The sequence below is a fragment of the Pezoporus wallicus genome, unplaced genomic scaffold, assembly GCF_028554395.1.
Source record: "Pezoporus wallicus isolate ANWC-B61680 ecotype Strahan unplaced genomic scaffold, APGP_CSIRO_Pwel_v1 contig_11829, whole genome shotgun sequence".
NCBI classification, from domain to species: domain Eukaryota; kingdom Metazoa; phylum Chordata; class Aves; order Psittaciformes; family Psittacidae; genus Pezoporus; species Pezoporus wallicus.
In genome coordinates, this window is record NW_026635494.1 from 860,568 (window position 1) to 886,216 (window position 25,649).

At 52.2% G+C, this 25,649-nt stretch overlaps 2 protein-coding genes across 3 annotated transcripts in view; both read left to right on the top strand.

Annotated features, from left to right (window-relative positions):
• Positions 1-362: 362 nt before the first annotated feature.
• OAF (out at first homolog) lies at positions 363-8,535 on the top strand. The gene is made up of 4 exons (XM_057433239.1): positions 363-614; positions 5,668-5,802; positions 6,270-6,450; positions 6,903-8,535. The coding sequence occupies exons 1-4, from the start codon at positions 378-380 to the stop codon at positions 7,175-7,177; spliced, it is 828 nt and encodes a 275-aa protein (XP_057289222.1). The 5' UTR covers positions 363-377; the 3' UTR covers positions 7,178-8,535.
• A 3,912-nt stretch (positions 8,536-12,447) lies between these two features.
• The window catches only part of POU2F3 (POU class 2 homeobox 3), a 40,590-nt gene continuing 27,388 nt past the window's right edge, over positions 12,448-25,649 (top strand). The window contains exons 1-3 of one of the 2 annotated variants that reach the window (XM_057432888.1): positions 12,448-12,733; positions 16,613-16,666; positions 17,457-17,525. In XM_057432888.1, the coding sequence (XP_057288871.1) occupies positions 12,448-12,733; positions 16,613-16,666; positions 17,457-17,525 (409 nt within the window). Of the gene's footprint in view, positions 12,734-16,580; positions 16,667-17,456; positions 17,526-25,649 lie in introns of those variants that run through there. The other variant, XM_057432882.1, reaches the window with a different exon arrangement.

Below are 25,649 nucleotides of genomic sequence, written 5' to 3' on the forward strand. Positions count from 1 at the left end.
TGCCCTGCCCGGAGCTGCCTACCCCGGCCGTTTTGCGGGCTCTGCCCGCTCTCCCTTCCCCGTCCGGGCGCAGCCGTGGGCCGGCGCTGGCCCTTTAACGGCGGGGCGGCGCGCTGCCTCGGTGGGGCAGGTCCCTGGGCCTGGGGAAGGAAGTGACGGGCGGGGGGCGAGGGAAGAGCCCGCCGAGGGCTTGAATGAAAAGGGCGAGCGGTCTCCGCGCCGAGCCACCCCAGCGGGGCCGGGGCTGGGGCTGGGGCTGGGGCTGGGGCTGGGGCCGCGGCGGGGCTCCTTCGCACGCCGCCGCCCGCCCCATGCCGGCGCTGCCGTGAGCCCGCAGCGGCCGGCCCCGGCTCCGTGCCCCGACGGGGCGGGCGGGGATGCGCGGCCCGCGGCACCGGCTGCCGGCGCTGCCCGCGCTGCTGTGGCTGGCGCTGGCCCCGCTGCCCGGCGCGCCCGGCCCCGCGGCGAGGGCTGAGCTGCGGGTGCGGGTGCGGCTGCCCGGCGGGCAGGTGACGGAGGAGAGCCTGCAGGCCGACAGCGGCTCCGACTGCATCAGCCTGGAGCTGCGCACGGCTGACGGCGCCCTCGTCACCCTCACCGCCGACTTCAGACAGGTAGGGCTCGGGCGCCCGGCCCCGCATCCCTCCCCGGCGAGCAGGGGAAGGTGCCGGGAGGAGGGTTCCCCGAGGAGGATGTGTGCGCTGGGAGCCTGCCTCCATCCGTGGTCCCCCAGCCCCGAGGAGGGATGCGGTGGGGTAAACCCGCAGCGCTGTCCGCCGGTCCCGTCTCCCACGGTGGTTCCCCGAGGAGATCAAAGGCTGCGGTGTGGGAATGCTGGCGCATCACACCTCGGGGGTCGGCAAGAGGATCGGGTCGGGGCTCCGCGGAGTGTGTGCTTTCTGTGCAGTGAGCGATGGTGATAGCGGTACACGAGGTCCCTCCGGAGCTGGGACTGACTTGGAGCCTGGGAAGACCCTGGCTGAGGGATGGAGGGTCCCTTTGCTTGAGCAAGGAAAAGTCCATCCAGCACTGTTTGGGGTCTTTGTTTGCAATCTTTGCAGAGCAGTTCATGCATGTTTAGCTCCAAGCCTTTTAAGCAGGCTGCTGTTACACCTATACCCTGAGCAGGAGAGTCTCTGTGGTGGGGAGACCCTTCTGGATAGGGTTTTTATGCTCTGATCTATTTCCAGGACATCTCTCTCCACGATGTGCGTGAGGTACAGTTAGTTCCTTAAGGGGACTCCCACTGCCTTTGGGTGCACGTGTGTGTTTGTGGTGTGGGAGATGCTTAACTGAGAGCTGTCTGTGGGACTGACAACAGCCCCCCCCCCCATAAGGGAGCCTTTCCTTCTGGCCCAGCGTGCAAGAGATAACTTCCCTGCAGGGAAGTGATACCTGCTGAGCTGAAACCCAAGATCCCATTCTTCTCAGCAGTAAATGGTAGCTTCTGGGCCAGCCTGGCATGCTTCAGAGCACACCAAGCCTGGCTGGGTGCATCAAGCTTTATATTGCTTAGGGAAGAGCTGTTTGCCACCATGTGGGTGGTAGGGATGTCCGGTGGCACAGAGGTGTTACCTTGTTCCAACCCTCCATTCAAAGTGTTTGCTCAGTGGACTTTGGCTTGCAGCAGGAGGAAGCTCAAAGCCATGAGATGGGAAGGCGCTGTGTCCCTACCTGTTGTGAACCTTGGAGCCTTTTGCCAGGGATGGTTCTGGTGCCTCTTCTGCTTCCAGCTACACTCTTTGGTCCCAGTCTCCTTGCAAGCCTCTTGGATGGTCCTCTTCCAAGTGGAGGATGCAGGGGCGAGCCCTCCTCTTTGTGAGATGCTAGCAAAAGCTATGGTGATTTTGGAGGTGATGGCAGTGCTCTGTGTACTGCAGCACGCATGCAGGAAAGCAGTCCCATGATTCCTGTTGAAAAAAGGCAAGACATGGCACATCAGGGAAGCTCAGGGAGGGAGGAAGGGCTTTTAAGGCAAAACCTGCATACTGTAGTGTATACTTGGCCAAGGGAAATTCAAACTCATTACAGTTCTTCTAAGTAGGGCCTCTGGAATCAGTGGGATGTGACGGGGACTTCTGGTGTCCTGAGCTGCTGATCATTTCACTTCCTTGAGCTCTTCTTGAGGGGAGCTTGCTCTCAAGTCTCATCTACAGACCCAACAGAGTGTATGTCGGCTCTTATCTCACTCTCATTCTTATTATAGTTGAGCTGATTCTAGATACTGCTTCTCTGAACATCTCTTGACTTGAGTGTGTTAAATCCTTAGCTCCATGCATCCCCTCAGCTCCTGCTGGCAGGACACAGGAGATGGTCGCTGGGCGGCTTGGCAAGCATCAGGCTCGCAGGAGTCCACTGCTAATCCTCAGTTTTAGAGCGACTGTGTACCGGTTGTCTCTGTTCATTGGCTTTGCTGGAAAGTAGCTGGAAAAAGCTAGAAAACCCATAAAGGATTGAGGAGATGAGTTTGTGGTGCAGTGAGTAACGATGTGAGCAGGCAGCTGCCTGGCCAGGCTTCCCCTGCTGACCTGTTCTGGCTGCACGCAGGCATTTCCCTGCTCTGGTGCTCATCCCTCTAAGATTACACAAGTGCTGCGCTTCAGAGAGAAGGTCTTGAGGCTCTTAGCCTGGGTAAAAGCAGCTGGGGTTGTTGATCTGGCTTTCCAAGCTTGATTGTGTGGTCATGCTGCGGCCAGGATGCTGGGGTTTAGCACAAATGATTTTTCCACTTCTCTGGCTTAGAACTGCAGGGGTTAGTCCAAAGGCAGACCTTCCCTTCTCCTCTGCTGGCAAGGAGTTGCTGCCAGACCGGAGAAGAAAGGGCTTCGAATGAGATCACAGCACATTGCTCTGCTCTGACAGTGGTGGGAGCTGGGTGGGACTTGAGCGGTGGCTGAGTCTCCCACAGAGGCTGGGATTTTAATTGCTCTTCTACCCCGGCTCTGTTCCAGAGCTGAACCTGAAGGGTTCGTGTCCTCAGAGCACCCCAGTTTTGTCCTCTAGTGCAGCACGGACTGGTCAGTGGGAGCCCAAACTGGGCAGTGCAGTGGTGAAGATCACTTCATTTCTCATAGTGAATGTGATGAAAACGCTTCTTCTCTTCCTGTGTAGTGTTGTCAGGCATGAAATGCTTTGGAGTGAGGGAGACAGCACCCCTAAATGTTGCATCTAAGTTGAATAGCATGATCTTGCCAGTTGTTCTGCAGTGGCCTGCGAGCTAAGTGGGTGGTTATAGTCCAAGGTCAGCACAGAGATATAGAAACCTTCCTTTCTGCTCTTGATGACTGGAAAAGTTGTGTTGGAAACACAAGGGAGCAAGCATGGGTAATGGTATTTTAACACTTGTGCTGCCAGTCCTTTCAGTTTCCTTGTTAAGAAAGCTGCTGTTTTGTGATATTCTGGTGGGGGCTGTTTTAAGAACTTCTTTATGCCTGGGGGTTCTGTCATGTTAGGTGCTAAATGACCAGATGAAACAGGAAAGCATCTGTCCAAAGATTGTATCCGTGTGCTTTGGAAAGCAGGCTCTTTTCTGTAGAGATACCAAAAGTATAAAGGAGGGTTATAAGCGGTCTCTGACAGTTACTTGTAGTCATCACTCAGGCTGTGAGTGCTGAGCGTGAGGATGCTTAACTAGAGGATGTTTTTCCAAGCATCTCAGAGCAACGTGAGGGTTTCCAGCTGCTCAGTTCTTGTAAGAATCAGGGCCAAACCTTATTGCTCCTGAAAATGTGGGTTCCCCCCCTCCCAGCACATCCTTAATTCACCTTTGTACACACTGTGATATAGGAGGCAAAACAGCCAAGTTTCTTCATTCTAGCCAGTTCTAAGGGTTAAAACCGTGACCCCTACCCGTTCAGGGCAACTCAGCTGGCTGCCCCCCCCCCAGCGTGGATGCAGTAACACATTCTCTGTGTTGTACAAGCACAAGGACATTCTGGCCAGCTCTAACTGCTCCCCTGGGGCAGTGCAGCAGGGCCCTGACCACAGCAAACGCTGCTGACCTGGCAAGGAATTAGCCCAGGAGTGCCAGTGCTACCCGGTGCCCCGAGCAGCACATCCCCTTTGCGTGTATCCCCCAGTCAGAGCAGGCATGCAACAACAAAGCCTAAAGTGGTCCCACAGCAGCACTGATGTCCTTGGGGAGGGAAATTTGGCAGGAAAGCAGAATGGGTTGCGGGGAGGAAGGCATTGAAATGATTTATTTCCCTGGGAACTGGTTTGCTCCACTCAACATGAAGTCGAGATGCTGGGCTCAGATCTAGACCACACAAGCTTGTAAGTCTCTACTGGATAATGGACTAGAAATGGAGGTTGAATTGTTCTCGCACCCCAGGTGACTGTCTGGAGGGAAAGGAGGTAAGGAGTTCAATGAGTTCCCTGCTCCCCCTTGCAGGCTGGTCTTTGCTGGAAGTGCCTTTGGTGGGTGCAGGCAGCTTGAGCTGCGCACTGATTTCCTTTCTGCTATAAGGAAAGAGGAGCTGCTCTCTGCTTGCTATGAAGGCCAAGGCTGCGGTTACCTCCAGTGCCATGCTTAGAGCAGGGCTGCAGAACTGGTTGTTCTCCCTCGCACCAAGCGTGTGTCATCCGAAGCTGCACAATAGCTGTAACTGTACCCGCCACATGAGCGCGGGTCAGGGCCAAGGACTCTCATCGCCCCCATGATGAGCTCATCCGGAGAGTCCCCGCATTGCAAAGGCAATGTTCTGCTGGGGCTTGTTCCCTGCTGGGAAGTTTTGCAGAGACCCAGAATTAAAGGTGTCGTTTGTTGCCTTGGCACTGGTTCACCCCGCTCGTGCTGGTGGGGAGGGAATGGTGCCCTCTCTGAGCAGGAAAAACTCGGTGGCTCTTTCCGTGTGAGAAGCGGGACGTGGTTTGGATGTGACAGGCTTTGGGTCTTGCTTCACCTGAGGTTGCACAGTCAGGGCAGGGAGAGCCGGGAAGCTAAGGAAAGCCAAACAAGGCTTTGCAACATAAGGGTGAAGCAGGGCTTGCTTTAGGTGTCATGGAGTGGGACAGCAGGACTGGAGATGCAGGAAGAAGCATCCTTCCATCCCCTACCGATGAGCGTATCCAGCAGTGATTTTTGCACATTTTTTTCCTGTGTGTGTTCAGAAGCACTTAAATAATTAAAACCTGTGTCTGAGTTCATCACTGAAGTGTCACTGAATCCTTCTGTGTACTGTAAGTGGCACTTTGGGACCCGAACCAACTTGGGAGGGAGCTTATCACTGCCTGGACTGTGCCGGGAGAAACGAGGGAAGGCTGCAGAGCAATTTTGGGTCTGCTTGCCCTAAGTAATACATGGAGATAATCGCTATTTCATATTTGTTTAACAAAACGAGACTCCTTGGAGGTTTGCCTCCCTTCTCGGTAAAGGACAGAAACCCCCAGCTGTTGTTTGTGGGATGAGACCTAGCAGCGGTTTGTCCTTGCCACAGTGGGATTGCGAAAACCCTTCATTCCTTATAGGCACCGATTATTTCTGCTGCAGGCTTTTGGGTGGGATTGAACCTGGGAGCTACACCCCTGTGCTCAGGTAGCAGAAGTATGAGCCCTTTGACTTTGTTCTTTGGGCTGGAGCCTTTCTCTTTGACCCTGACTTCTCGGTTCACCCCGGTGATGCCAAAGACCCGCGATTCTCAGTCCCGTTATTTATCTCTTTATCAGGAGGTGAAGATCTTCCGTGCCTTAATCCTAGGGGAGCTGGAGAGGGGGCAGAGCCAGTTCCAAGCGCTCTGCTTCGTCACACGGCTTCACCGCAACGAGATCATCCCCAGCGAGTCTATGGCAAAGCTGCGGCAGGTAAGAGGCACCCCAGCTCCATATCCCAGTGCATCCAGGGTTTCTGGGTACCCTTCCCAGGCAGCTGCCTGACTGTTTGGCTATTAGACCTACCTTTGATCACTCCTCCTGCTTGAGAGACTGTATTAAACTAAGTTTGCCAACAGTATTGATTCTGTTCTACTAATGTACTAGAAGGAGGCATGATTTAGTTCAGCCTAGTCTGCATCGAAGGATAGGTGCATGAAAATCTCTGCCCCACACTGCCCAGTGAAGTAAGTACTGATTCACTGAGAAACAAAGCAGAGAGAAACTAGCATAAGTTTCAGCTTCAACAGAAGCTTAAGTGCCTTCCATCCAGATAAGATGCCGGTGCATTTGCAGAGCAGCATCCATTTGCCCATCTTGTGTTGGCATGAAATCACAACATGCTGTAAGGAATAATTGTTGCAACCAAGATTCGAGTTTCCTTGTTTTATCCTCTGCAGAAGAATCCCAGGACAGTGCGGCAGGCTGAGGAGGTGCGTGGCCTGGAGCATCTCAGCATGGATGTAGCTGTCAACTTCAGCAAGGGGGCCCAGCTGAGCTCTCACATCCACAATGTCTGTGCGGAAGCCAAAGAAGCGATTTACACCCGAGAAGAAGATGTCAAATTTTGGCTGGAGAAAGGTGAGTTTCCTTCGGTTTCATTGGCTCTCTGCTGGGATCAATCCTGCCAGGTTTCTGGTGATCAGCACAGATCACTTTGGCTTCTTTCTAACTCTAACAGTGGATAAGGCGTGTACATCACTTGCACGTCCCATCGCAGTAGTCTTTATGTTAGTGTGTCTGACTTGTTTTGGTGGTGCTCTCCTAGTGAACCTAGTTAGGCAGGTATCTTCAAGGTAACCTTTCACCTGGTCCGCCACCCAAAGGAAATATGTTCTTAGTGCATTTTGTGTATCTTTTGGCTTTCTTTCCCCAGGGCCCTTTGTTCTCCCATGGTTTCTCTTCAGACTCGTGTCCAAGCAGCCCTTGTATAACCTCATTCTATTCTGCGGCGCAGACGGAGCAGCACTGGCTTTGGTGGCTCCCACCTTCTGGCAGTGCCCTGAACAATGTCTCTCTGCTTTCTCCTGCAGGGGTGGATGGCTCCATGTTCGAGGTCCTGCCCCAGACATCAGATCTCCCTGACCTGCAGCGCTGCAAGCTGTGCGCAGACCGCTGGAAGCCCTGCATTTGCAGCTACACGCTGAGCATCGAGTGGTACCCGTGCATGCTCAAGTACTGCAAGAGTCGTGATGCTGGGGGCAAGGTTTCCTCTTACAAATGTGGCATCCGCAGCTGCCAGAAGGGCTACACCTTTGATTACTATGTGCCACAGAAGCAGCTGTGTCTCTGGGATGAGGAGACCTAGCAGAGCCAGGCCAGATCTTCCCAAGGGGCAGCTCATCTGCCCTCCTTAGCCACCATTTGTGATGCTAAGGGCCTCCTGGAGCTGGCTGCTCCAAAGAAGGAATACAGTTCACAGCGGTGCCTTGTACCAGGAGAGCTCTGTATGTGTGCCTTTCCTTCTGGCCCTCTGTGAATCCCTCCCCACGTGATGCTGCCTCATACTGAGACAAGTGGGCTCAGCTCACTGTGTTGATGCTCTCCTGCCAGCTGCTGGGAGATGCTGCTCCCTGGAAGAAGCAGGAGATGCAGGTTTCTAGGGTGAAGCACCGGGAGGGGTGTGTGTTGTCCTGCTCTGGAGTTAGCCGATGTGAAAGGGAGCAGCTCTGATCAGTTACCAGCTTCGAGCATCCTGATGAGTGGTCAGGGCAGGGAGACAAATGGTCTCGATGACCTGGGTTGTCAAACATCTCTGACACCGAAGAAGCCCCTTCACCATCTCCTGGTGACACAGCAGCGTTTCCCAATGGGAAAACAGCTGATCCAAGGGACCACATACCCTGAACAAGGAAGGTACGAAGCCTACCCAAAGCAAGAGCCTGCCTGTAGCTTTTTCTAGTGCCCGACTGGCTGTTAAATCCTTCCCGTGGCTAGAAGATGTAATGGGAGGGATACATCCCAGCGATGACATTCGGCCCTTAAGGGCTAGTAATTAGGGCTTTAATTAATCCCTTTGTAGACTAGTGAAGGCCCAACTTTTTGTGTTGGTCTTGCGACTCTCCCGCTGAGAGAGAAGCATCTAGAGAGACTTGTGGCTACCATCACAACGCTGTGGTTGCAAGGGGGGAGGATGGTCCCAGGTGGGTTCACGCTGTTGTTTTGAAGAAGGCAGCATTCTAAACCTGCGTCCAGTTTCATGTCCTATTCTGCCAGCTATTCACAAGAAGCTCTTAGGTAATTGTACTGCTTTGCTGTGCCTTGGTTTCCCTTATGCATAGAGCAGGGGTGACACCGAAGCTGACCTTGGCCCTGGTATATACCCACAGGGCATCAGGCGAAAAGCACTGCAGAAGTGCTGCCTGGCTCCTGTATCCCCTTCCATTCCAGTTAGAACAAGCATGGTGGGGGGGAAGGAGGCTGTTGGGGTCCTTGTGCTCCCCTGTACCTCCGGGTGAAAAGCCTTCACAATGTGCCTTTTTGCCTAAAACACAGACATTTTTCATGAAAAGATTTGGTCACAATTATTTTTGTATTGATCACTTAAGGGGGGAGAAGGGAAAGGTATTTTAATATTGCAACATGAAGTAAAATACACTTGAAATGATTTTTTTTTTAAACAAATTATTTATCATTTGTAAGGTTAAATAAACTGATTTTTTTTTTTTAATAGGATCCCTGTAGTAAAAGTTTCTCTGTGCATTGTAATCTGTGTGGGCTCCAGTTGCTTGGGCTCTTGGTCAAGAGTAGTTCCCTTATGGGTCAGTCTCAAGCCTCATGGACTGGGGGGAGCCTCCTGCTGGGTCAGCCCCACAGAAGGGAGACAGCTTTGACTCACCTCAAGCAACTGATGCAGCTTTGAGCCCAAACTCTGGTGAGTAAAAGACCAGCAGTAGAAGCAGGTCCCGGGGTCACCCAGTCTGGTGCCTGCTCTTCTCTCCAAGTGATGTGGGAGGGGGTCCCATGAGGGGCTATGATGCAGAGGTGGCTGGAGGCTTGCCTGGGTCCTGCAGGCTCCATAAAGTATTCTCTGTCTATTCCTCTGCAGCTATAGCTGAGGGGAGATGAGGGCGGCAGTTCTGGGCCAGTGAAACGTGGAGTGCTGATTCCCCCTAGTGTGGTGAATGCAGAGATGGACAAGCCCTGCTGCAGCCTCAGCCCTTCTCTGCTTGAGCCACCAAGGCAACCGATCCCCTTACTGTGATTTCTGGGGAAGCTGAAGTAGCTTCTTTATCACTTTCACGGCCAGCATTTACAGGGTGTGTTCTCTGCTGCCTCTGTCCCGCTGCAGCGGGACATCGTGGGGCTTTGTCCCTGCTTTCTGGAGTTAAATCCAGCTGTGGGGGCAGATGGGCTGCAGTCAGAGTGGGAGAGGATTGCAGGGTGGCTGTGCGCCTTTCCCCTGGGAGCCCTGTGGAGCCCATTTCCGCTGTTCCCTCCTATACAGGGCTGCTGGGAGGGGATACGAGCTCCCTCTGGGAGCATTGGGTCATATCCTGGCGAGCTTGGATATGCTTATTTTATAGCAGTAAGGCTCTGGGGAGCCTGGACTGTAGAAACACCTCAGTCCTTCCTTAGTTCTTTTAGCAGCACCGAGCTGAAGTATTCCAGCACACCCTGGTCAAGCAGCATGGTGCACAGCAGAACCAGACCATCACCTCAGCTCTGTGGGGTGATGGAGGAGCCTTTTATGAGCTCGACCCATATTCAGCAGTGCAGGTTGCAGGGTGTTTCGAGCTTTTCCGTGCAGCAGAAGCCAGTGCTGTGTCGTGGGAGCTCTGGGAGTAGCAGGTAAGTGAAGGACCTGAACTCCAACTAACGATGGGCAGTGCGTTCTGTGCTCAGAGCGCTGCCTGGGATAGGGAGCCCGGCGGTGCAGTTTTCCCTTCCGCCACAAGTGGGCGCTGGCGGAGCACGGCGCTGCGGTGCGCGCTGCCGGCGGAGCCTTGCCCGGGCCAGGGCGGGCAGAGCCGGGTCCGCAGCGCCCCGGTGCAGGGGTGCGTGTGGTCCATGCCCCGAGTCACAGCGCTGCAAGGTCTCCCTATCTCCCCTGCTTTGCTGTAAGAGAACCGCACTGCACTGCGTGTGCCCTTACAAAGAGAAATCCCCCTTTTGGATGCGCTTAAATAACACCCCGGAAAAGCAGCTGTTGCGAGCGGGGACAGGAGATCTTCCTGGCACGGAGAGAAGGCGCAGTTGGCCGGGAGAGCTGGTATAAATCCTTGCTGCTAGGGAGAAAGTGGGGGATTTTGTAACGTCTTTCTGCAGTTCACGCTTCCAGGGCCTGTCCAAAGGCCGTACCCCGTAAATCAAGTGCTGTCTGCAGAGCTTATCTTCCTCCAGGAGGGGAATAAACACTGGCAGCAGGAGAGCAGGAGCATACGGTGAGGATGAGAGGATAGATGAGTCATTGATGGCCATGGCAAAATAAAAGGAGCAGTGCATCCGCTGGCATGTAGGAGTGACCATCTCAGGGAAGAGTAAAAGCAAATCTGCCTTTGCCTGGAGAAGGTGGTCCTATTTCCACAGCAGAAATGAGGATGTTGTGATCCATCCTCTTTTTTTTCTCTGGGTATTGATAAGGACGATGAATTCTCTCTTGCCTGCATAGCATGTCACTGAAGCCAAGAGTACGCAGGTGAAGGGCTTTTCTCCCGCAGCTTTTGTGGTGAAAAGCGATTAAATACTGATTGTTTCACTGACCATAAGGTAATAGTGAGAAGAACCAGATCGCATCAGCTACAGCGAGGGGACGGAAGGTTCCGCTTGTACCTGGCTGCCCCCCGCGGGGCCAGGAGAGGGCACTGCGGCCCTGGCAGAGCATCCCCACCCGGAGGGTACCCGGACTCCTGTCCGGCTTAAAGTGCCACCGCGCAGCACCGGACATCCTGGGGCTCCGGGACAGGCTGCTCCGCTCGGGAGCAAGGGAAAAACACTATGGAGCAGAGAGAAAAGATGGGAGTAAAGTGTAACTCCCCTTCGCTGTACAAAAGGTGCTCTGATGCAGGGGGGAAGGAGAGAGCTCTCGTGGTCGCCAGCCTTTCCAAAGCCTTTCTCTTGTGCCCTAGAAGCCCTTCAAGCTGGCTGGAAGCCACCAGCAAATCCGTGGTTGACGCAGTGAAGACGCTTGATCGCGTCAGTCTTGGAGATGGGGAAAACCCAGACGTGGGGGGCATGCTGAAAACACTAGAAGGCCCCGAGGATCAGGGCCTGAATGGCTGGGGCTCCACCACAGGCTGGGGATTGGTGGCAGGAGTCCAGCCCTTCCAGCAGCTTATAACAAACCATCCCGTGTCACCTTTGTGCTTCCTGGAGCAGCACTAAAGCGGCCCTGCGCCCTGTCCTGCAAATGTTAGCCTGACCTGAGAACTTCCCTTCCTCCCTGCTTTCCTTCACCTCCCCTCCACCTTTTCCTCGTTAGAGCTCTGTTTAACACAGCCACCCTTTCCGCACGGCACATTGCCCTCTCCTGAGGATGTCCTGTCTGACCAGGCAAGCCGAGGGCAGGCACTCCAGCCCCATAACTGGGTCACACTGGGTTGGAGGTGAGGCTGGAGAGCCTGCCCGCCCACCCACCCACCCATCTCTTCGGAGAAACCTGTCTTTCCAGGGAGGGAGAGCAGTATGTGGGAAAGCCGAGAGCCCTGGAACGTGAATTAGCCGGGGTGAGATGAATGTGTGATAGCTTGTACCTGGCAGCTACCGATGGAGCGTGTTAACGCTTTCAGCAGCGCCGGAGCTCAGGTGTTTAATGCAGGCGTCCTGCTACCCCTGGGAAGATTTGGGATCCTCAAGGTAGTGCACAGCAGGGACGGTGCCTGGGTTAGGCAGGGTGGCTGCTGGTCACCATCCCAGCACTGAGCATAGGATTTGGGTCTGGCCCCTGGCGGCTTTCTCCAGAAGAAGCCAACGTTAGGGGATTTTCCCCCCTGGCTTCCCTGGAAGTCTCTTAAATACTGCAGCTTAAACAGCATGGAGCAGGAGGAAGAGGCTGCTACTCTCCTACTCTAAGGATACTGATGTACCACACGGAGCACAAAGCAGGAAAGGGGGAGTCTCCATGTGCTGATCCTAACCCTGCCACGTGTCTTTAGCCAAGTCAGGTTACCTGCCTGCTCTCACCTTTCCTCTTCGTGCTGCTTGTTTCACACAGCATCATTCAGGTTCAGCCCAGACTTAGGGGATGCAAAGACTCAGCCACACAGGCTCACTGTGAGCAGACCCTGGGGTTTATCAGTGGTCACATTCTGCTTACTGGGGGGGACGGACGGGGACTGTTCCCACAGCGTGCACACCTTCCCTTGCTGGTGCTGCCCATCCTGGCCGGATGCCTCGGCCTCTCTTACCCATGCATTGCAAAGGGCAGAGCTCAAAGCTTATCCACGAGGGCACAACTGGGATGCAGCCCCTCGCTCGCAGCCCAGCAGGCAGGTGCTGCGGGGTGTATCTGTGCAGCTGAGGGCGGGCAAAACCACCTTCCTTCCTCCCTCCCCTCCTTCCCACCCCACCCCACGCCCTGGTAGCGCTGCAGGGACTCATCTATTCCCGAGTTACTAATATGCAAATGGGAGCTTTTGCATGGGCCAGGCGCCAGGCTGCTGGGTGTCAGGGCACCCGAGGGAGCCGGAGGTGGGGCGAGGCGTGGCGTGGAGCCGCATGCTCACCTGGCCCTGCATGGCAACAGGCAATGGAGCTCTAGGTCCCTTCGGGAGCGGACCCACGCCCGGTTTGAGAGGCAGCGGGTGGCAGAGGAGGGAGGGCAAACTGGCAGCCCCTGGCAACCTGGGGCTGACGGCAGGAGGCTGGGCGCACCGCGGATTTCCCTCCGCCAGCAGGATGGTGAACCTGGAGTCTGTGCACGCAGGTAAAGAGCACTTGAGGAAGGAGCGGGCTTGGAGCTCGCCGTGTGGCTGAGACCGTGGGCTTGGGCAGGAAATGGGGCTGCTGTGATTCCTGTGACCTCCCCTCCCTTCCTTTCCCTCCTCTTCTCTCCCGCTGGAGTGCAAGGCTAAGTGCCCGCATTCCCACCTGGGGATGGATGCTGCCCTGATCCTACTTAGGGGGCTGCCAAGCCGTGCCCACGATGTGGGCGCATCGCTCACGCTGCCAGCCCTAACGTGGGTCAGGGAGCAGAGCGCAGAAGTCTCTCGGGTACCTGGAAAGTGAGCGTGTAGTGCCTGACCTGTGTGATAAAGCTGGGAGGAGTGAGAGGGTGTGTGTGTGTGAATGAGAGTGAGATAGGACATGGGTTGGAAGGGGAAAAGTTAATGACAAAGAGGGAAAAGGAGGGAGGAATGAATGAGGAGGGAGCTGTCGGAGACTGGGCTGAGCGAGGAACGAATGAACAGGGATACTCGGGAGGACAGAGACTCCTTCTAGGGGGTCTGATCCAGAGATACGGCTTGGGTAGCCTCACATCTCCTGTGAGCAGACCTCCCCTATACAATCAGCTGGGGAACCAGAGCAATCACTGCCAAATCCTTTGGAGATTGAGCAGAAACAGAGTGAGTGAGCTTAACTTCTGCCCCAGCTCAAGCCCCTGTGCTCGAGGGGAACGACTGCATCTCCGGGTATACCAGGGCTGAGGATGATGCTGGGGCAGAAGCAGAGCAGTGGAAGCAATGAAGGCCAGATACTGACAGCCCCATCTGCGGCAGGGGCAGGCAGTGGGGTGTTGGGAGCCATGTACCCTGCTACTGACCTATGCCCAGTGCTTTGTGCAGCACAAAGCACTGCGTGTTGTCCCCAGGTTTGGAAGGGAGAGGGTGGATACATCCATCAGTCTCGTTCCTTTTGTGTACCTATTGGCACGCTGCAGTGAAACTCGGGTATTTGGTGGTCCTGCTGCGAAGGGGAGACCCAGGGGTCCATGCTCAATGCTTGCAGCCCCTCAACAGGCTCTGCCTGAAGGTGGGCTCGTGGACAGGCCTGCAGGGCAAGGGAGATGCTGCAGAAATGCCGTCACTTAACAACGTGTCAGCCTGCAGAGATGGCCAAAGCCCCTGCTCCATGGGTGCGTTGCAACCTCCCCCTGGCTCTGGGGTACCAGCAGCCCCTCCGAGGCGACCAGCACCCCACTGTGCAGGCAGGCTCCCTGTGCCAGCCATGGGGAAGGCAGCAGGGGAGCCCCAATGCCGGCCATGAGCAGAGGCTGCGGGAGGCGTGAGGCTCGTGGTCTTGGCTCGGCGTGTGAGCCCGACTAGTCTGAGCACCTGCGCTGGGTGTGCTTGTGTGTGCTGTCTCTCGGGGACGCATCCCCCGCAGGCTCCTATCCACCCATCTGCTTGGCTTGTGGGCGACTCTTTCTTCATGAGAAGATTCCCCAGATCGATACTGTGCCCGCTGTCAAAGCCAGTGGCATCACTCCCAGGGTGGATTTGGCTGGGAGCTGCGCAGAGCCGGGTGCGTGCTGATCTTCCATTCTCCCACATCATCCCACCCTGCTGCCTTCCAGACGGGCATCAGTTTTAAGCGGTGTTTTTGCATGGAGGGACACCAGGTTGGGTCCAAATTCATGTGCCAGACCCTAGCACTGATGGGGTGTGTGTGTGTGTGTGTGTGTGTTTCTTCACCCTTCTGCAAAGGCAACTCCCATGTTCAGTCCTGGAGTCCCTGAGCAGCAAGAGCTTGCAGAGGTGCTGCTTCTTCCCTGCCTGTGAAGACGCAATGTGCATGGTGAAGGTGGGCTGCTTGGGCGTTGCATGCCCTGCTTCCTGCTCAGAAGGTTTCCTTGCAGCAGCATTACCACCACCTCCTCCCCAGGCATTTGGGTACTTCACCTCCAGAGGGGCTTGGGCATTTAAAGCACAGAAAATTCAAATCAGCTTCAGGTCTGAAGCCAAGCTGAGCTCCCACCACCAGCAGCTTGCTTTTTCCCTTTTAAAGTCATCAGGCTGGTTTACCCTAGTGCCCGTGTCTGAACAACCACTAGGATATTCCTAGGGCTTGGGAAAGCTTTATTTGCTGACAGCGTTTGTTTCAGCAAAAATAGAGATGCAGATCCATCCCCAGAGAAGTGTCTGCACTGGTCTGGGTGAACAAACCAGACTACCCCTACTCCAGGTATGTTTGCTAGCTGAGGTAGAGCAGCACATTTTTAATATGGCCCAGGCCGCAGTGGCGGCTCCTAATAGGTCTGTGGTCAGGACTTAGGCAGGCCTAAGTTGCTTTATTTTTCCCAGAGATTTTTTTCCTAAGCCTGCTTATTCCCTGCTTGTTGCCAGCCCTGCAAAGCTGCATGGAAGGAGCCTGCATTCGGGTGGGCTCAAAGGCTCACAGCCTGTCTCTTGTCTTGAGGCAAGATGGAAGGGACAGTCAAATCCAGGTGCATCACTCTGTCCTTGTTTATAGTAGAGGACTGTATATGTTGGGTGTATATATGAGATATATATACTGGGTGTCAATAAATAAGGTGTTGCCCGTATATTGGCTACACTTGTATTGGAAAGTGGTTCTTCTGTATGCCTGCTTCTTGTTCTTAAGGATCCCTTGGAAGGTGATGCCTTCACTGCTGTCCATAGGCGTACAAAAGGTGGCCAGCCCCACACCACTGAGATCAGGCTCTGATCAAAAGGGTTTTCTTTTGCTTGCTGTCGTTATTTGTCTTCCCCATGGTATTTAAACTGCAATAACTTGTGTACCTAGGAGGAATTTGTGTGAAAATAAACTTCTGCTCTACGTATGGGAGAATCAGAGCATATCTTGGTTTGGTTCTTTCTCACTAAAGCAGGCACTGAACTTCTGCCTGACTTAAGATTTCTCTTCCTCTATTTTATGAGAATCAAGCTTTCTCTTTTAAGATACTCTTTGGCACCAAGTATAACTTTGCGCTTTGTAGATTGCCTAAGTTAGGGTCCCTTGGCAGTATGACAAGACCAGAAGATGTTTATAGCTGATGATAATTACTCTTCCTGCAGTAGAAATGCTTAGAAGCCCCACTAAATTTTCATGTCTTAATTGCAGAGGGTTTATTTGAAGGGGGGGGAGGAGGAGGAAAATCCCACAAGTCGCTTCTCTCTCCTTTTCCACCTTGTTCCTCAATGCAGGAAAAGAAGCTTGTTCAGTACGTGAGTGTTTCTGCATTTGGTCCCTGGTATAAGATCTTGTCTTTTCCTTTCTTCATTTGCCGAATAAAAAGTTTCAAACTTCAACCAAAGCAAAACTTTTTCCATTTTGGCCGAAAAGGAGCTATTGGCACACTGGGAAGTTTGATTAGGGGAAAGGAAAACCTGAGCAAACAAAACCGAAAGGCCTGCCTGCTTTTGTGTGAGTAATAGAGGGAAATAGGTATAAAAACCTATAGGATTCTCCCCACCCTTTTGGCTGCTAGGAAATCAGACAAGCATATCTAGGAAAGAGGAAGAGGTTTGCATGATGCCTTTAAGAAGGCTTCCACCTGCCTTTTCTACCCCGGCAAAACCACAGCAAACACCGGTCCTGCTTCCACAGTGTTGTTATTACCCGATGCAAATGGGGTGAGCTCTGTGGCAGGGACTGGCTGCAGGAAGCACATGCAAATCAGTTAGCTCTTCAGACCAAAATGTTATCTTTTGGGGGTTTTATTCCCCAGATAGCCGGGAAAGAGTTAAAATCCCCATGGGAAGGGTAGAAGAGGCGAGGGGGGTGTCCTGTCCCTCTCAATTTGAATAGATATTCTTCCTTCTCTCCCTGGTGTGGACTTTGACTCTTAAAGAGGGGATGAGCAAGCTAGTGTGAAGTTGACTATTCCCACCTTTTCTTTCAGCTGTCCCCGAAGGAGAAAGTGGCCCCGGGTGTGGTGGCGGCCATCACTTCAAGGGTAAATGACAAATCTATTGGCACTGATAAGGATGGGGGGAAGCATGCAGGAGCACTCTTCTTGCTCCTGGGCTGGGGACAGTGCTTTGGAGCGAGGCAGCTTCTTGGTGCTTTGCGAGGGCTGTGAGCACAGGTATGTGGGAGAAAGCAGGGTAAATATTGTGCACATAGGGATCAAACGTACCGAGGGAAACAAGCTGGGTTTGCAAAGGAGGAGAGGAGAAGAGAGACTTCACTACCCTCCCTAGAGCATCTTTCTGAGACAGGTCCTCCATGCATGTGCTTCATATAGCACCAAGCACTGGCCTGGCTGAGCCATCTTGAGGGACAAGGAAAGGATGTAGAAGGGAAGGCTGAGAGGGATCCACTGCCTCCACAGGTGTGAGCGCAGCATTAACCTGGGAGCCACACCAGCTGGCTTGGGAAGTCTATATAAAGCTTAGGGGAGAGGTCTGTGGGGTTGAGAGTGTTCTCAGTGTTTTAATGGCTCCTCATCCCTTGTTCAGGAGAAGAAGGTGGAAGAAGAGGAGAAGGAGAAGAAGGAATGTAAGAAGTGAGAGCAGAGCAGCAAATTGGGGAGGGGGGAGAGGGATACGAAGAGCAACAGGAGGGAAAGTGCATCCTCGGAGCTGATGAATATTCTAGTGACTGTATGTTGAGGAATCAGAAATTTGAAAGTCTGATGGTTTATTATAATTACACATTCATTTGTGCTGTTTAGTGGAAGCCACATGTGCCTGTTGCCTGGGACTGTGACCTGTTATTAAAATCAGTTGTGCCTCCTTTTCCAGAGATCAAGATGAGCGGTGATGCAGCAGATTCCACAGATACTCGGCATGAACCTGACCAGGTGGAGCCAGGTAAGGAGGGTCTGGGATGTGGGGAGCGAGCAAGGAGGGAGGGGAAAGCAAAGACATGGGGGGCATGGGTGTTGGAAGTTTCTGCCTGTGCTTTGCTTGACTCCTGTTGCTGGTACATTGAGCTCTTCCAACCAGCCTGGGAGTTGATCAAGAATGTGCTCTGGGCTAGGATTGCGTTTGTATCTTGATCAGCATGCAAGAGCCTTCTGTAGCAGCACTGAATCAGTTTGTGCCTCAGTAATGTCCTCTGTGATTTTAGCATGGAAATATGCTTATGGCTTGGCAAAGGAATAATGCTATTGAAATAGTCTTGGTCCACTCTGTTTGGCAGAAACACCTCTTCGTCTTACCCAGGGTTCGTATCAGGAATGCTTCTGTAGACAAAGCTCCCTGGGGACTAAGCCTTTTTTGGCCACATGTATGTAGAAAAATGGGAGGGATTTGGGGAATATTCAAATCCAGCCAGGTAGTTCCAGCAAAAATTTATTGCTCTTCACCTTGAAGCATGATTGGGTTTCTCATCTCCATTGCTCCCACCCGATGGCTGCTCAGACTCTCACTGCTCCCAGGCTGGAAACCCCAGTTTTCCTTGCATATGTAAAGCTGAGGAACAGGGTGATCCTTTGAAGATGATAGTGCTGGTGTTAGCACTGATTTCTGCCAGGTTACCAGCCAGCTTCTGCATTGCCACAAGGTGCGATACACACCAGGAAAATCAGTTCTGTCTTTTCTGGCATCACTTCTGACTGCCTCCACCTGTAATCTGTGAAATTACAGGAATATAATTTCACAGAGGCTCATGGTCAGATTCCTTTTTAGGCAAATAAGCAGCAGTAAGAAGTATTTTTAGCACCCACTTGGTGTAAGAAATTAAGATTATTAGAAACCTTGTGGTTTATTATAGGCTTGGAAATAAACACCTTCAACACCAAAGCTGGTAGAGATAATGTAGAAGGATCATCATGTTCTTTGAGTAATGAAGAGCCCTAAACCTGGGGGGGGGGGGGGGGGGGGGGGGGGGGGGAATGTGTAACAGCAGATTAAAATGGAATGATTTTACTGTTTCTCTTCTGTCATTTGAGATTACTTATAAATAAAGAGACCCCAATAAAGGCAGGGAGCTCCAGGAATGTTTTAATGAGGCTAAAACTGCCCCTTTATTTACACCTTACACTGAGGACTAGAAACCCTCTGTGCTCTTAGCTATTAAGCTGTTATTTGACATAATCTAAGGTAGAGATGGGACCTGGTTCTATTCACGGCCATGAGCTCTGACTGACTCTGGTCCGGTCAGCTTTTGTTCAGGGCTTTCAATGACTCCAAACCGTCTCTTGAAGGAGGCTGTTTCCGAGCCACTTAGCAGCAAATATGTCCCCAACATCCCGAGCTCTTTAAAACAAATCCTGAAGTTGATGTCTTTCCTGCGTCTTGGCATGCAGAATTAATGGGTAGCAAAGCCGAGTTAAGATTAGGGAAAGCTTCCTCGAGAGACGGTGTTTGGGGGTTGGCATCGGCATCAATGCAGTGGGAGACTCTGGCTGCTGATGTTGCAGTCAATAGTGTTAAATAGGTGAGAAGCTGGCACCCTGGTTGATTGGATAACGTGTTTTTCAGCTTAAGCTTCCCAGAGAGCCATTAGTGTTAGCTGTAGCACCTCTTTCGGGTGGTAACCGAGAAAAGAAAGCAGAGAAGTTGAAGTCAATTTGTTTTAAAATAACAAAAACGTTTGCAGCAGCATTCGCTCTGCTCCAGGAGCCTTCAAATCAAGCAGGGAAATCAGAGCAAGTCAATCGCCTTCATTTGCACAAGAGCCACACTTCCCTGCGGACTGATGCAAGGAACCTGCTTAAATTACTTTGCCTGTGAGTGGTTGATCCGTTTGGGATCTCCGGAGATCACCACAAGAGCTTTGGCTATGATGAGAAACTCTACAGGCAGTTACGAGCTGCTTATAGGGGTCTTTAGCGACCAGCACAAGCGCTCCTGTCCCACAGCAACTCGGAGAACGGGATGCTCGGGGCAGGACCACAAGCTCTTGCTCAGCTGTCGATGTGCTGTAACCTGGCACATCAGCCCCACTGGCAATGCCCACCAGCCAAGCGCACGGAGGGTCGGCTTCCTGCTTTACCTAAAGCCTCTGCGCATCTTCGTCAGGCTCCGGTTTTTTTCTCTCCTCTTCCCGACCATTCTGTTTATAAACAACAGAGCCCTTTGTACTGCACTTCCCTGGAAGTTTTTATTTGCCCTTATACACGTCGGCAGAGGAATATTTACTGCAACACCTCCTAGTTCAGTGCTTTGTTTACTAGCTTCATGTGGGAAAATCTCTTTCCCGATGACTCCTTAATTGAAGACCCGTTTCCTGATGCACTGGCCCAATCCACACAGCTTCCCCGGGACTTTGTTACCCCCAAAGGAGAGGGCAGTTACCAACCTAACAATAACAGAGCTTATAAAGAATGGAAATCCTTCGAGGTGCATATTTACAAGGGCCTTTCATCACTAAAAGATGCAGACTGGCTCCAAGAAGAATTAAAAAAGTACTGAAGGGAGCTGGGTGCCAAAATGCTTTTGTAAACCCAGCCCTTGATCTAAACCTGATGCCTGAAGATCTGATGGGAAGTGTCAGTAGTCAAAAGCATAATCTCATCCTTTCATATCTCCGCCAGTTCTAGGCTTGGGGAGGGGGGGGGGGAAGGGTAATTTGGGGCATTGTTTTACTTTGAAAGTGTTTAAAATAATAGCGGGGGGTTGTTCTTTTTTAGAGAAAATTGGCAAAACGGTTCATCTTTCACAGGGGGTTAGGAAAGTTAAGGGTTTTTTTTTCTTTCCATCCACACCAATTCCACAGGAAAGGCTTCAAAGTTGTTCTATTTAATAAGATGCTCTCCAAACCCCCGTCTTTGCTTGATTTCACCCACCCCTCCATGTCTTCTGGTTATAGTGAAATTTTGCTATTTCACAGAAAACAGAGTGAAAAAATAGATATATAAACCTAAGGCATATCACATACCCTAAACAGTCCTGTAAATCAACTCTTCTTTGGTGTTAACTCTGCCTTTTTTGTCAAGGTACATGATAGGCATGAGCCCCTCCTGCGAGGGATGTAGGTTCAACCGCCTTCCCCCATGGCCCAGGAGCTGTGTAGGTCGGCCCCGATGGGAGCACCGGGTCATCTCTGCTGTTTGAAGGTCCTTTTCACCCTGTCCCGTGTGGTGCCAACCCAGTTTAATGCTCGGCTGTGGCTGGGCTCACAGGCAGTTCCGCTGACTCCATGGGGGGTAATGACAAGCGTGAGTTTTCTGCTTGGCTCGGAGCTCTTTTCATCTTTTTAAACTGATGAAAGCCCTGCCAGCAAGTTCTGGGTTGATTTTTTTTATGGGAACTGTGGGGGCTTGGCACTGCAGAGTGTCGCCCCTGGTCTTCCAGCCGAGAGGCAGAGATCTCCCCCTTCTTGTGGTTTATCTAAGCGCTCTCTATCTGATGCAACAAAATGCTGAGGTGGGACTTGCCTCTGTCTGTCTGTTTGTTTGTGTCAGACACTTGTTCCCCGTTTATCTGCTTGATCAAAACAGGTTACACCAAGCAAAGCTACTTCCCTTTGATTTCATCTGTTGAGGCTATGGGGGGGAAGCCAAAAGGGCGATAGGGAAGCTCTTCAAACACAACCATCGGTAACTGAATAGCTGCAGGCGCTCCGAACATCTTCTCTCCCCACCCTGTAACACGGGGAACTGGCCAGCCTGCCAGGAGCCCAGGGAGGGGTGCGATGGGCACCCCAGCACTTGGGGTGTGTATGTGTGGGTGCAATATAGGGCAGCCCCACAGCACTATTTCTGCCTTGGGAGCAGTCGCTATCACTCCTCGGGTTGGTGGTGCTTGGCTGACCCCATGGCTTTGCTCAGCTCTGGGATCTCGAAGAGCAGCAGCCAGGTAGAGGAGTGGGGTTTCCTGGGGAAGGCACATGGAGCCAGAAAGATGGGCTCTGGTGGCCATGGTAGCAGGGTTATATAGCCCTCACACCTCTGGTAACCTATCTGAGTGCATTGGGAAGCAATAAAGCAGATGCCTTCTCTCTGACAGTAAGAAAGACCCTTTCCTTTAGATGCCAGGAAAATGAAAAGGGTAAGGAGCTATGCATCCGCTCCTATGGTATTGCAAAGTGCCCCTTTTGGACACTATGCATGTCATTCTTCTCACCCTGCATCCTCAACTTCAACTACCTTGTGCCTATAGAGGGGTGTCAGCATCAGATACTTTATTCCTCTGCAGCTGCCAGACACCTAAGGTCCCATGGCAGTGGAGGAGAGAGCCCAAGGGCAGCTCTTAAACTGGACACCAGAGCTTCCTTCCAAACAAACCTCCTCCCAGTGCTCCGGTTTCTTTGTCCCTGCTTTTTGCATTAAATCCATACCGGGGCAGATGGAAAAGCAGAGACCATGTCTCAGTCTGTCTCTCTGCCGCAAACTTAATTAAGTCTATGTCTGTTCCTCGGCTCCAAAGTGAACGTCCTGACCTCTTCTCCCACCTCATTGCCTGGGTGTAAGCTCTGTGATGCAGGTGCTGCTCTTCCTAGGGATGGGTGCACAGCTCTGGGCAGAGCAGAGCCCTGTTCTGCCCTGGGAAGGCTGTTCATCGCATTCCAATTGCAGGTGTTGGGATAGGGTCTCTCTAAATGCAATGGCTCACGCTGGGACAGGGTATGGTGGCTCTGACGTCCGAGTCAACTTCCAACTCGGGCCAAAGGAAACATGCACAAGCGAGGGATGTCAGACTGAGCAATGCAATGGCTTGTGTGAGGTGAGCTGGTGGGCGCTCCGGCTGCGCTGCTTGGTGCGCAGGGACACTCCTTGTCGCAGGCAAGCTTAAAGGCTGCAACAGCTTGAGCTTTTCTATTGCCTTTTGTTACCTCTTCATATGGGGCTGGGAGCACGTTGCCAGCCCTAAGCCTTTTGAGGAAACTTGGCCTTCCCTGGCCCCACACTGAGCCCAGTCCTTGGCTACGCCTTTGCTCTCCCTGGTGAAACTTCCCTCAAAGCCTCCAGGATTTCTCTTGTCTCTTCCCCCTGCAGCCATGCACAGCCCCAGGACAAGCCCCGGATAAATGAAAGCAGCAGCAGTTGGGCTGGAAACAGCTGGTTGCTATGGCAATTGGGCCTGCTTAGGATTTGCATAAGGCTGATGATTTTCATAGCACAGCCACATTTAAGGCGAGCAGGAGAAATTTCCATATTCCCAGCTCCGAGTCAGTTGGGGCGTGGGGGAGGCCAGGAGGGGGGGTATTTGAAATTCAAATGAAGGTGATTAGGGTTTGAGGTTGGGTTATTTTATATTTTATATATTTTATTATTTTTTTCCCCTTAAACATCCCATTATGGAAGAGGATAAAAAACGATGGGGAGGGGAAAGGGGAACAAAAGGCTGGTTTGACTTGAATTAGAGGGGCAAAGGAAGAGCTGGTCTGATCTGCCTCTTGCCTCTGGTCTAAGAGAAGAGACTTGCCCTCTCCCAGCACCTGCAGGTGAAATGTTTTCCGTGGGAACAACTGCTGCCCTCGGGTTTCCTTCTGGAAACTGCCCCAGTCTCCCACAGTTGCTTGTCCTCCTTTCTCCCCCCTGCTCCACACGAAGGGTACGTCGCACTTGGAGCTGCAATGGGGCTAGAAGATGGGATTTCTTTGAAGCACTGCTGACAAAGGAAAGGTGTTTTTGTAACCCAGGGGTTTCCACCCAAATGAAACACTTGTCTTCAGTGAAAGCTTCCCCTGGAGTCTGTAGCTGTCTGACTGAGTCAGCACAGATTCACTTTTCTCACTAACCAGCCTTAACTTTCCCATGGCGATGCTCTTGATGCCCCGGTTTGGTCTGGTTTTGTCTTTAGAGAGAATGGTTAAGATGAAAGCTGCAGCTCCATCCGCCTGCCTCCAACTCCCCATCCTGTTCACACTTTCCCCTGCTCCCTTTCAAAAGCACTTAAGCCTTGGGAGCAGCATCCCAGCAGGATCCAGGGAGCTGACTGGTGTCTGCTCAGCTGCAGTTTCTGCTTCCACTGGATGCAGCTGGAGGGAATTGGGAGCAGCCACTAATATGGAGAGAAGGTGATTAAAGTGAGCTCCTTTCCCTGCTAGTTCTGGAGGAGAAGCTGGTCTGACTGCTGGGAAGAGTAGCATGAGGGCTATGACTTGGGATTTGCTTGAGTCTCTGAAGTGAATTGAAATTCTAAGTGTATTTGATGCTGAGGATCTTTTTTTGCTTAATAGAATACATTCTTCTCAGTGCAGGTGAGCATTTTGCTCCATCTCCAGTGTGTGGGTCAAGTATTTTTTATAGTGGCAATAATTGTGGCTGCTCTTTACCCACTCATGGGTGATCTTTTATCTTCCCGTGTTGTCTGAGGCGAGAGATTTGATTCTTGTCTCAGTTTAACAGCTGAATTTCTCAGCTCCTAGAAAACGTACATTGAAAGGCACTCTGCATCTGGCCTGCTTTGCCAGTCCCTGATGGTGTTGTGCTTTATCAGCTGGAGTGCTAAAATCTTCAGGATAGGTGAGATTCATCTTAATTTTAGATATTCAATACTTTGAAGCTGAAGTCTGACCTGCTCACCCTGGGCTCCTTGTACAGTCAATGATGAAAATAGGTATCTGCAGAGGGTGATTCATCTCCCTGCCGTCTATCTCGGGGGCAAGACGAATTGCCCTCTGGAAGCGCCTGCTTCCTCTCCATGGCTGTAAAGGGAGCCTAGAGCAATTGGCTCTGAATTAGACACCTAAAAGTTAGACATCTAAGCCCAGGCAGCTGCATCCCCTGCCTGGTGTCTGCCTGGCACTGTTCCTCCATCGCCGTTCAGCTGTTCCGAATTTCCCTCCCAGATGCATGCGGCACAAAACTGATTCCCTGTGGGAATTCCCCAACACCTGTTCAAGATTGAAATCACCTTTTAATTCCCTGTCCCTCTGTGCAGCTGAGATCAAACCGTGGGGTGAATTAAGTGTGGGGTTGGGTGGGAAGGGGTATAAGGTTAGCCTTCTGGTTTCAGCCCTGTTTTTGTCACGGGGTGAGAAGCCACGGGCGGTTGTCACTCCCTATAGGTGACATCTGCATGTTCCTGCATGTGTTTACCTGGCAAAGATGAAGGCGCATTGCAATCCTGATTTTACTTTGCTCCCGTTCCGGTGCTCTTATCCTCAAGCGCTGGACTGGCTCAGCAGCTTCCAGTGGGAATCGTGTCGGTTCTGATAGAGCACTTGCTTGTCTTTGGTTTTCAGAGCAAGCACCGCATTCCAGGCGGGGGGAATGGCAGCGGGTGAGGTGGGGGGGGGAGCTGTCCGGAACTGTTCTAGTGCTCCCATCCCCAGAGAAACCTCCCCAGGCAAACTCGCACCAGATCTGATGCCAGTGCTATGCAAAACAGCTGCCAGGTGAACCAAGGAGAGCAGCAGAGTCCTTGCCTGCTGTGCTGAGCTTATCACTGCCTTTTCCCCCCCCCGTCCAGAACACATGTAAAGAGGGCAGTGAAGGCTTCTTTGATGGGGAGGCTCCTGGGAACCACAGTGCAAGGGGTTTGGAGTGATCCTTCTCCATTTAAATGCCAGGGCTTCCCCTGCTTGATGGAATTTAAGGAAGCGAGGACTGCACCTAGCAGATATTTTGGATCCATTGTGCCTGGCTGGTGTAGCAAGAGGCAAGTTGCTGGCTGGTGTGAAGCTCCATTAACATTAGTGGAGTCCTGGCAGTTTACAGCAGCAGAGAATCTGCTGCCGCTTACACACTTTCCTTTCTTTTTATCTCCTGGAGCTAGAAAAGATTAAATCTTAAGTGCAGATCCTCATTGTTTGAAGAGCCTGCTCCTTTAAGGAGAGAAATGACTGCTTCAGTGCGAGTCCTGAGGTGGATGGAAACTGTGAGAAAACGAGTCTAATTTGATGATATTTGTAAGAAATTTTACTGATCTAAGAGAAAGAGCAGAATTGTTGTCCCCACTGCACCCAAACCTTGGCTTGCAGCTGGGATCCCTTCAGTTTTGCTTAAACTCAAGCTTTTACTGAAATAGACGAAGACAAGATTTGTTTGCAAATAAATCTGTGCACAAACAGTTCTGCTGAAACATTGAAGACATTTGTGT

What these genes read in the sequence shown, in the direction of transcription:
- OAF (XM_057433239.1), top strand. Translation starts at nt 378, where the DNA reads ATGCGCGGCCCGCGGCACCGGCTGCCGGCGCTGCCCGCGCTGCTGTGG. An exon ending in TCACCGCCGACTTCAGACAG is followed by an intron (nt 615 to 5,667) that starts GTAGGGCTCGGG and finishes TCTCTTTATCAG; the next exon opens with GAGGTGAAGATCTTCCGTGC. An exon ending in CTATGGCAAAGCTGCGGCAG is followed by an intron (nt 5,803 to 6,269) that starts GTAAGAGGCACC and finishes TATCCTCTGCAG; the next exon opens with AAGAATCCCAGGACAGTGCG.